Below are 11,893 nucleotides of genomic sequence, written 5' to 3' on the forward strand. Positions count from 1 at the left end.
TTTTGTTAGTTTTTTTATTAAATTGTTTTGTTACTGGTGGTCCCCGGTAAAAAAAGGTTAAGAAACACTGTAATAGACAGAAAGCTCTATTTTCAAGATTCTTTATTTAATCACAGGCTTGTTATTGCCTTGACTAACTCACACGAGATGCAAACAATTGCGGAAGAGAGGCTGAAAAATTAAACGACATTTTCATGAGTCATGGCCCTTGCTGATATATACACTCTGATAAGTTATCTGTTATCAGTGATAACAGAATTCAGAAATACGGTGCACCGTCATATCTTTGCCCCGATCGCAGTGGAGACGTCGGGAGTCCTCGGTCCCATAAGTAAAAAATTCCTTATTAAACTGGGGGACCTGGCAAGCAGAAGGAGAAATAATCATCGGAAACGAACATGGTTTTTCCAACGAATATCAATAGCCATCTTGATGGAATTTCCATTCCATCTTATCCTCTGCTGCTAATTAAATAAATTCTAATCAATTTACTTATTAATACTTACGACAATTGAATTCAAAAATATTCACATTTCTAATTTATGTAAAGAATTCAAAATTACTCATGGAAGGCCGAACAATCAGGGGATATTTGAACGATTTGATCGGAGAATTACAAGGTTTTTATCCAAATTGATGGCCTCGGATGATAAACAAGAGTGGATAAAACACATTCGAAAGGGTGTATTTTTATGCAATCAGAGCTCATTCGTCCACTTGTAAATTGCATTTTTATTTTCTAGGCGCTAATCCACTTCAAAGATATCGTGGTATTCCTGGATTTAACATTGTTGCTGAATCAGATGTTGAGAAAAATTTAAAAAGTTCTGATATAGTAGAATTGGAAGTGTAGAAAACCCTGAAATTTAGAATAAACGTTTTTTATTGCTATTTATTAAAAGATGATGACTAACTGTTTAATTCTGAGAGGATAATTTGCATGAATAGGAAGATGGGAGTCCATCAATCAAAATATGAATTTATGACCTCCTTGCAAACGAGCTAAGGCGGATACACCAGTGCAAAGTCAATGCCATTCCGTGTGTGATGAAATGGGATAGACTGGTCACCAAATACCACAAGCGGTACAGCTAAGTGTAGATAAGTCTCTACAGGCTTATATACAGTCAACTGTTCTTAAGAGAACTGTGGAGAGTGTCTCGTTTGATGCTCGCCGATTCAGCCCTTTCCTGGCGCTGGACTGCACCTTCTCGAAGGTCTAAAGTGCCAAAGAAGAGGAGGAAGAAAGGGAGGAGGTGCGTGGAGTGCCATCCTCTGTTCACTTCTGGACTTGGAAAATTATTTAGATAATTAGTTTCTTTTTTATTTCTGACAATCATCAACATTGATGGATCGCTTGCAGCGCTTGATCACTATCTGCGCTCTCGACAAAATATGTTTTAAATATCTTCTTGTTCTCCTGGAATGACAGTAAGCGTCCAGATGGAACGACTATCCTTCTTTTTCGGGAAGAAAAGTCCCTCGTGTAGGATGGCACCTGCATCGACTCTTTTTCTGGACGATCCTACCTAAGACTCTCAGCAACCCGGGCTCTGGTTCTCCTCATGCTGAAGAGTCAAAAAAATGACTATGTATTTCGAATAGAACAGCTGTGCCACGCACAACAGCCAATAAGATCGTTTGGATTAGGAAAATAAATTTTCTAGTATCTTTAGAGCATAATGAACAGAGGCAGCCAGATTTTGTTGAGATAATTTTAGACTGCAGGCCAACATGTATCTAGCCAATTTTAATCAACACTTATTTTTTGTAAAACTTAAATGCCCCGACAGGGACTCGAACCCTAGACCTTCGCGTTATTAGCACGACGCTCTAACCAACTGAGCTACCGGGGCATTTTTATATGACAAATCTATAAAAAAAAAACTTTTACACTTTATATATTTTATAAAAGATTTCAATTTGCATCAAACTAAAAGGAACTTTTTTGGAATAGCTTTTCCTGCACCGATACTTTAGATTTTAATTAATGAAAGCTTTGATCAGGTTGACAAGTTACGCCGTCACAAATATTTTATTTCAGGTGGATTTCCATATGAATTAATGTATTTCTAATGGAATGTAATGTGCCTTCCTCTATCTATCATCTGTACTCCAATAAAAAAAACATTAAAGACAAAAAAGAATTGGATCATATCTTAATTCGTTTTAAAATTGAATAATTAATTTAAATGTTTTTTCTCTAGCTCTTATAAACAAATGGTGTGTTTGGCACACACGAAACCTTAAGCGTTTAGCGTTTATAGCAACGCAGATGTGATAGTTGTTGTCTATTTCTAGTGACACTTGACTCTATTCTCAATAACAATTAAGTTAGTTTATACTGATTTTACAGTATTTTAAAACTTTGAATTAATTTTCAGACCATTTCCCTTGATTTCAATTTCTAAAATTTATAATACATTTTATAATTCCAAAGTTCTGATTAAATCGGAAAATATAAGCGGAACAATAAAAACCAATTTATTTTGTTGGAATGGTAATTGAAGACGGTTTTCGTTGATTCCTTTAAAGTTCAGTATGAGGGGTATTTGATTGTACTTTTAAGCATGATCTTGACAAGAATCATCATTAATTAACCGAGACTGGCAAATATATTGCGAGGATTCGGCAGTCATTTACCAACTAAATGTTTGAAAACGCAAATCTAAATCACTAGCATCACTATTCATGAATGATTGTTAGTTGTATAAACATCCTGTATATAAGTATGTAAATAAATCGTAAAATCAACTGCATGCTTTTACTGATGCAGTGTGCGTTGCCGCGAACAATGGCCAGACAGATGCGCTGGCGGGACCAGAGGCCCTCTCTCGGGTCCTTAATCCTCCTCCCAATGGACTGCCCGAACTCTTTGAGGAATGAGTCGGTCTCCTTTCCCGCGGCTGCAGCGGTCTCCAGTGCGATTGGCGTAACACGGTAGCGGTCCGCGAGGGAAGAATATTTTTGTAGTTTCATCTTTTCGGCGTGGTTTCCAGCCGAACAAGATTTAGCAGCGGAAGAATGGATCCTCGACTTTGAGAAGGTATCCACAACGGTAACATCCCATACAAATTAATATATGAATTCGAAACACGTTTAAATAATTTTAAAAAACTCTATCTATCATAACAACATTTTCGTCACTTAGATAAACTGACATGCAACGATTTCATGCAACTTGAGCTACTTGAAATGCTTTACAACTTACTGCGGAATTTAAGATCATGAGCCGAATTTTTCGAGTCGAATTCCACAATGAAATATCTGATAGTTTTTGTCTTCTCGTATAATTATCTTTCGGTTTGATTAAAAAATCCAAATGTTTATTTTTTTCAATCTTTGTGTGAAGTATCCAACTGAATTTTAAGTTTTTATGGCTTTGTTTCTGTATACCAATTAGAACTCTTTGTCCAAGTAAAACTTCTGTATGTATCGTAAATATGCCGTTTAGTATGTCGCATAACTGATGAGGAAGTGAGCTTGGCAAGTATTTTATAAGTTTGCCATTTATGTCATCAATACTTTGAAAGACTCATATTCTCAAAGATATCCCGCTTCTAATTCACTAGATGATATTTTTCAACATTGACCTGGACTCCTCTGCAGGTTTAGTGAAGACATGAATAACAGAAAAAGACTAATTCTGACTATTAAACTGCCACAATAAAGGAGTTCCTTGATCAAATATCAGTGCAGATTGAGAGTAGTCGGGTAGTGATTGCTAATTATTTTGTAGAATCATCAGAGAGGAGCTGTTTTTAGGTATTGAAAATTTTTCGTAATTCTTTGAGATGTTATTTCGAAAATGGAAGGTTGCTCTAATATCACATAGAGGTCCAATGATTATCTAATGGAAATGTTTTTTCAAGGATGCACAAATTGTAGAATAAAAGTTTTTAATATTTTCTTCTTGAAAATAAGCATTTGATTGGACCGGACTTCTATTTTATTTAACCAACATTTTTTGCAAATTAATGTTTTGAATTTATCGGTATCAAGAAAAGAGCACAATTGTTGCTTTTTTAAAAATAAACAAGGCAGGAAAAAATTAAATGTTGTAGGCCGTTCCTTTAGCCTAACTTCAACCTTATCACTATCCCTAACCTTATCCCTAACCCTATCCCCAACCTTATCCCTATCCCTGACACCAACCTATCCTTAACCATTATTTTAACACAAGCCCCAACCCTAATCTATCTCCAACTTTAATCATAAAATAATGATTCTTAGATTAGCCTAAGTTCCGGCATTATATACACTTCATGTAAAAAAAACGGATTTTCGAATGCTTAATTTTTTGATATTCTGTTTTTATTTTAGACTTTTTTTAATTTATAATGATAATCTTCGTAACATTTTTTTTTATATATTTTTCAATAATCTTTTTGTACAGCTAAAGTTTAGCTGAGGGCAAAGAAGAGAAAATATGAAGCGCTGCGAGACCGATTCGTGTTCCGATTGTGGTCGAGACAACTGGAGGATAAGTGGGAAATCGCTTCACTTCTAAAGAACCTTGGACGCTTAGTCACATTAAAAAGCCACAACACACGTGAGACCCGGTGGCTTCTCCAGTTGATCTCCGTTGCTATCGTGAGAGGCAACGCAACGTCAATTATGTTGGCGGGGTCCACTTCGGATGGATGGCTTTATTAACTTCTAGTAAATTACAATTAATTAATTAATTGTATTGCGTATTTATTATCGTAATAAATACGCCTTTATTAAAAAAAGCCATATATAATAAAACAAAGAAAAATTTCAGTAACGATAAAAAAGAACTAAGGCGGAGACAATATAATGTTTCTGAAAAGCTTGCAAGAGCTGTGGAGGCAAGCACATCGGTGGATTTTCACACTGACCAACCATACGTCGAAAAAATGGGTAGGTCTGCAATTCTCACTTCATTGATAATAAAATAGTGCCAGATAATACTGAATAAAATCATTCTTCCCCATTTTATAAAAAAACGAAGTTGTATATTACCCAGATTACAAATGGGGGACCTGTCTCCGACATGAACTTCCATAACTCTTCACAAACAGAGCTTCAAGACTTTTTTTGGCAGAAATGATTTTGAATGCCTGATATGCAGAGTCTTGATTTTTCAGTAGAAAGGACAATAGAAAATATCATAAACTAATTCTGGACATTGACCTTCAGCAAATAGTCAAGGGCATCATTTGGTCTCCCACATTTAAAAATAGTAATTCCATGCAGTCGAAAACTGAAAGGATCACGGTGAAGTAAATTTAATATATTCAGTGCAGAAGTGTACTCCCCAATGTTGTACAAGCCAATAAATCCGTTAATAATTCGCATTGATTAGTGCCCGGATATGAGACCAAAGAAGAAATATATTCTCCAGTCATTCTCAAATCGACAAGGCTTCTCTTGCGTTAAATATAACCGCACAATCAAGGCTGGATAGTTGTTCGGGGCGGAGAGAAAATACGTCGTTCTTTTCTGAGATGTGCTGTAAAGCAATTTTATTGCCGATCATCTGATGTTTGAAATCCATAATTCATGAACGACCCAAGTAGAGACTGAGCCATTGCATCGTTGGGTCGAGCCTCCAAATAATAAAAAAGACCTTCAATGGCCTTGGTGACTTGATCCTCTGGAGATGAATCCTTAGTGATATTACAAGACGGAATATTTTTTTTCCATTCTGAAAACAGGATATCGAACACTATTTTGTCGCCACGTGCACAGCAAAAAATCGATATGTAAAAATTGATGGATTGAAGCCATTAATAGCTACCATCAAATGCTTGTCAATTCCATCAAAAATTTCCCAATGATCTGAAGTGCCCGCTTTCATTAGAAGAATTTTTAACATAATTTCACTATCCCGAGAAAATGAAACATTCTTGGACATTTCAATGACACGAAAGGAGTGCTCATAATCCTCACATGTGTAATAAAGTACAGCCAAATTGACAAATGCACGTTCGTTGTGTTGAGAAGCATCAATTGACTTGAAAAATGATTTTTCAGCGAGAACGTAATCCTTGAAAAAGTAAGCAACAGTCCCCAAAAGAAGCCACGAATCAGAACTCCCACCACTCTCAAACAGAGGAGACTGCACAACCCACGGACAAATCACGGGCACTCTCATTTCCATTAATTCTCCAAAGAAATGAGGCAGCCAAAGCACAGTTATAAAACGCAGAACACAGCCTGGTCATAATGGCCAAATGACCAAAGGCCCAAATACTCAACTTGACGTATGTCTGAAGAGTTTCATGGCCAGGAGGAGAATCGGGGTGGAAACATAGCTGGGAAAGACGAAAGGCAGAATAACCAAATAAAAACAGAACTATTTTCTGATCTCTGCTTTCCTGGGATAAAAAACAACGGAGACTGTCGAAAGCAATTGTATAAATGTCAAAAGCTTCCAAAAAACGATTTTCTGATAACAAATCGTCTCCGAAATAGCACATAACTTCAGCATAAAGGACTTTAAAAATCGTCAAATCTTCCGATTCTTCGTTGGTTGAATTCAGCAATTCTTCGAGGGTTGAGGCGATCTCTTCAAAGTCCCCGCTTTTAAAGGAAGAGATTGTAATAATCAGTTTAACTAAAAGCCTCCATTGGGGCATGTCTTGAGACTTTTCGAGAAAAGATTTGTGGTTAAAAGTCAGACTCATTCCACTGAGTCGAATCAGTTCTGTTCTCAACATTACAAAAATGAAACAATCTTTGTCAATGTCGATTGCTAGGTCACAAATCCGCAGAGATTGGGAGTATTCTCCATTGCACATGTAAAATATTGCCAGTCTGCGGAGTGCGGGGATCATTGCTGGAGAAAGATCACTTCGCATGAAATTTTGAAGGTATTTTTGACTTGAATCTTTGTTTAGTAGACCGAACTACTTCCTGGTAGGCAATGGCATTTCTGGTACTAAGGAATCGAGAATGTAGGCTCTTTCATAGCAAGAATAAGCACGGTTTGAATCGTTCATGAAATATTGGAAAAAATCTCCAAATTTTAAGAAAATTTGAGCATTCTTTGGAACTAATTTGACTGCTTCTAAAAAACAGGAAAAAGCAGAATAGAGTCCTTCAGTTGTGTCTTTGTAGCAGTGTGAGTAGGCACGGGTTGTGTACATTTCGGCATTTTTTAAATTCAATGTTTCAGAATCCATATTTGTAGCCAGCTCTTTCGTTATTTATTTTATTTTATTTAGGATAATATGTTATGAAAATATAACCATAAATATGTAAAAAAAATAATTAAATAGATTTTCCAATATTTTGATTAATAAAAATTAAATTTTGGCATAAAAACTACTTGTTTTAACAAATCTGACAATTTTGTAAAAATTTTAAGAATCTGCTTTTCCGAATTTACATTGAGAGGAGTTTCTAATAATTAGCAGACAACCTGAAAACCTACGAGAAGCCCTGAATTGCATACTTTGATGCAAAATAATTAGGGGCTATTGTTTATTATTCCTCCTTACTGAAATCATTTTTCAAGTCAATTGATGCTTCCCAACACAACGAACGTGCATTTGTCAATTTGGCTGTACTTTATTACACATGTGAGGATTATGAGCATAATGAAATGCTTTCCGTGTTTATTATTCCTCCTTTACAAATTCGTAGATGTTTTCCAAAATGCTTCACTAGGAAGAAATGTCTGAACAAATTAGATCGAAAACAAATAAAATTGACTTAGCTATCTTTAATTTCTTTCTTACAAAAAAATAAATAAATAAAATTGATATCAAATAATAAAATTTAATGAATTCCTTTATCGATTTTATTAAAATTAACAATAATCTATATATTTAATAAGATTCGTTATTAAAATTAACAATAATCTATATATTTAATAAATGAAAATATTTTTAACAACGTTTGGATTCGCTAAATTCATTGCCCCAAATAATGAAATAAAGGCAAAATGCATGATTTGCCATAGAATTTTGGGAAACAATTCACTGAAACCTTCTCAACTTAGGCGCCACAAAGAGTCTGTACACCCAGAAAATTTTTCCTCACATGAATATTTTAAAGTCAAAAGAACGAAGTTTGATTCACAGCCAAAGCTTGAGTGGTTTAATAAATCTCAAGATAAACCGAGATTAGAAGCATCATATGCTGTAATTTTAATTTATCTAAAACAAATAGGTCTCAATGATTATCGCAAAAAACAAAGCTGCACATAATTCTGGTGAAAAGTTATCAAACCAGCGGCTCTTGAAATGGCTCGAATTTTGTTTGGTCCGGATGCAGTTACCAAACTTAAGGACATACCATTATCCAACGATTCAATTTCCCGTAGAATTTCAGAATTGTCATCTGATATCCTGAAGCAATTAATTGAAAGAATCAATAAAAGTAAATGCAGAATAAGTATTCAATTGGACGAGTCAACTGACATTTCTAACGTCTGTCAGCTTGTGTCCTATGTTCGCTTTGTTGATGATGAGAATATTATTGATGAGTTTTTATTTTGTTTGGAGATGGATGGACACACTCGTGGAGAGGACATCTTTAATATTTTTGACAATTTTATGAAGACGAATAAAATCCAATGGGATAAAGTTGGATCTATATGTACTGATGGTGCACCTGCGATGATTGGTCATCAATCTGGACTTGTTACTCGTATTAAGGATTTGGTTCCTGATATTGTTACAAGACATTGTGCATTGCACAAATATGCACTTTGTTCAAAAACTATGTGTTCGTCGTTAAGAGAAACACTAAACACTATTGTAAAAGTGATAAACTATATTCGATCTCGACCACTTAATCATCGAATTTTCCAAACTCTTTGTGAAGAGTAGGAAGTGATCATTCTATACTACTTTATCATTCTGAAATTAGGTGGCTTTCAAGGGGAAAAATCCTTTCGAGAATTTGTGAACTTTCCCCTGCGATCTCTTTGTTTTTGCGTGATAATATGCAGCATGATTGGGCCGATCAATTCGATGATTTTACTTTTAAATCGAAAATGTATTATCTTGCCGATTTTTTTAACATTTTAAATGAGTTTAATTTGTCAATGCAGGGTAAAAATTTTATTAATTTATTTAAAGGTCTTATATATCAGTTGTCGAGGTCAATCAAATAATAATGGCTTTTAAAAAAAAGTTATTATTGTGGATAATGAAAATAAAAAAAGGAATAACATCAATGTTCCCAATGCTTGAATATCATCTCGGACACAACCCCGGATAATGTTCTTCTAAGTCTGATAATCAAACATCTGGAAAATCTCAAGACAAAATTTGATGATTATTTTCCTGTTGAAGACCCAATTCCAAACTGGATCGTTCAACCTTTCTTGACCTCATTTAAAGAATATCAGGAACTCAATTTTCAGCAGAGCTTGATTGAACTTCAATGTAATCAGTCTGCTCAGATTATTTTCAAATGTACTTCATTATTAGATTTTTGGTATTCTCATTAATAATTACTTTTTATTGTTAGGTGTCGATGGCGAAAGAATTCCCCATTTTGAGTAAAACTGCATTGGAATCAATACTTGCATTCCCCACTACTTATCACTGTGAAATGGCGATGTCGTGTCTGACTTTTCTAAAAACAAAATATAGAAATAGACTACGGGTACAAGATGATATGCGAGTAGCTTTGTCGAACATAGAGCCTGATATAGTAAAATTATTCTGAGCAAACAAGATCAGAAATCTCACTAAAACTATTAAATTTTCTGTTATTTTCATAATGTTCATGTTATTTTTATAATAAATATTCGAACATGTCTAAACCTGGCCCTGACGAGGCCAAAAATTGTGCGCTAATACCAAAAAATGTTTATTTTATTTAAGGTGGTCCCCACAAAATTTTATAGTGCAAAAGTGGTCCCCAGTCTAAAAAAGGTTGAGAACCGCTGAGCTAAACTGACTATATTAAATTTTTTCTGTGTAAAAAAAACCGGATTAGAAAAAAGTCAAATGATTAATAATTAATGTGTCCTCCATGTGCCTTATAAAGCTCAATGCTTCTTCTTGGCATGCTTTCAGTTAATTTTCTCACAAATTCCATTGGTATTTAGTCCCAAATTTTTATGATATTTTCGCATAAATCCTTTTTACTGTGCAGCATTTTTTTACTCAATTCTTCCTTTATGTAGCTCCACACATGTTCAATTGGGTTCAAATCTGGTGATTGTGGTGCCCAATTTAATAATTCAATTTTTTCTCATCCAAAAATTGTTTTGTTCTCCGTGAATTATGACAGGAGGCCAAATCTTGTTTGAAAATAAAACGATTTAGCCCCATTTTATCTGCCGATTTCCACAAATTATTTATTAAAATGTTGATATATACAGCAGAATTTATTTTTCATTTACTATAACCAAATTCCCCTTTCCATGATAGGAGATACAACCCCATACCATAATTGTTCCACCACCAAACTTCAAAGTTGGCGTTAAATGGGGATAATTTAAGGCTTTATTTTGTTTCTAAAGCAAAATTTTCTTTTTTTAGATGAAAAAATTTCAAAGGAAGCCTTGTCACTCTATATAACAGTTCTCCACGTTTCATTGCTTATTGCAGAAAAGATTATTAAAAGCTCGTATTGTTTTTCACTATTTTTTTTGATAAAAAAAGTTTTCTTTTACACACACATGCTTTGTAATGAATTTCATGTAGATAATTGCTTATTGTTTTTTTGCAGACAACTTTTCCTGTAAAATCGAAGACTTCTTTCAGGTTGGCAAGTGTTTTTTTTGGATTTTCTTTCACAATGTTGACAAGTTTACAAATATCTAAGTTAGAGAGCTTTTTGGGTCTTCCAGAACCAGGTATACGATCAACAGTCCCTTTTTTATTTAACTTATTCAGAAAATCATTGAGAGTCGAAGTTAGAATATTCAGCTCCTCAACAATCTTTTTTTGTGTCCAATTTAATTGAATGAGAGCTAGGATCTTTCCTTTAGTGATTTTATCAAGCATTTTTTTCAAATACCTAAAAATTGGCTTAGCAACAGACTAATCAAAAAAAATCCGGTTTTTTAATACACGCTAAGATTTTATCAAGATCAATTATTCAAATATACATTATAATTTTAAAAATAGTAAAAAGATACAACAAACGATTGCTGAAAAGTAATTTAAAAATTGATATACATTTAAAAAATACTAGTAAAAACATGCAAACTTGAAAATCCGGTTTTTTATTACATGGAGTGTAGAAGTATTGGCTTCACTAGTGAATTGTATAGTCTTATCCGTGTTTTTGTGCTGAATCCTTTGCGTTTTAGCCAATTTTCCTTTAAGCTGCGTAGTGCACTGTTTGCATGTGTTTTTCGCATAATCTTCGTCTTCCAATAGAGATCCGAGTTTCTTTACTTTTCTCCAATGTTCGTCCAGCTTAGACTTCTGTCTTGCTAGTTCAGTAAATTCTGTTTTCTCCAAATTTACATTGAGGAACCACTCAGCAAGTCTATTTGGCATCACCTTTCGGAAGAAATAAAATCCACGTCATCCGCGTATGCCACCACATTGATCCGTTTCCTTCATAGTATGGTTTTAGTTCTTTCAATGCAGCTTCCAGATATATGACAAACAGTATAGGAGATAACGGATCCCCTTGAGATGTTCCAGATGTTGTTTCAAATGGTTTAGAGCACTTGTCTCGTACCCTGACCGATAGATAGGTTTCTGATAAGAGTGCCCTGATCATCCGGATAGAAGATTCATCAAGGGATTCATTGACATATCGATGCCAAGAATGTATGTCGCATTTTTGACTCGCTCTCCCAGAAGGACAAGACGGTTCAGTGTGCCACTACGATGAATTGCCGGAGCCGTGGTTCACCGCCACGCGCTTCCGGCTATTCTAGTGGTGTCTTTTATTTTCTAGGCGAAAGCAGGAAGGAGAAGTCGAAGCCTGGACCCTCCCAGGT

General features: G+C 34.7%; 1 protein-coding gene and 1 non-coding gene across 2 annotated transcripts; one reads left to right on the forward strand and one right to left on the reverse strand.

Moving 5' to 3' along the window:
* Positions 1-1,782: 1,782 nt before the first annotated feature.
* Positions 1,783-1,856, reverse strand: Trnai-aau. The gene has a single exon. It is a non-coding gene; the product is annotated as a tRNA-Ile (tRNA).
* A 6,360-nt stretch (positions 1,857-8,216) lies between these two features.
* Positions 8,217-8,804, forward strand: LOC115226877 (protein ZBED8-like). Its single transcript, XM_029797866.1, has one exon. It carries the CDS (start codon positions 8,217-8,219, stop codon positions 8,802-8,804), a length of 588 nt encoding a protein of 195 aa, XP_029653726.1.
* The last annotated feature ends 3,089 nt before the right edge of the window (positions 8,805-11,893 follow it).

Source organism: Octopus sinensis, unplaced genomic scaffold (genome assembly GCF_006345805.1).
Source record: "Octopus sinensis unplaced genomic scaffold, ASM634580v1 Contig00262, whole genome shotgun sequence".
Classification (NCBI taxonomy): domain Eukaryota; kingdom Metazoa; phylum Mollusca; class Cephalopoda; order Octopoda; family Octopodidae; genus Octopus; species Octopus sinensis.

Bases quoted from the DNA above. Each gene is read 5' to 3' on its own strand.
- LOC115226877 (XM_029797866.1), top strand. From the start codon at position 8,217: ATGGCTCGAATTTTGTTTGGTCCGGATGCAGTTACCAAACTTAAGGAC.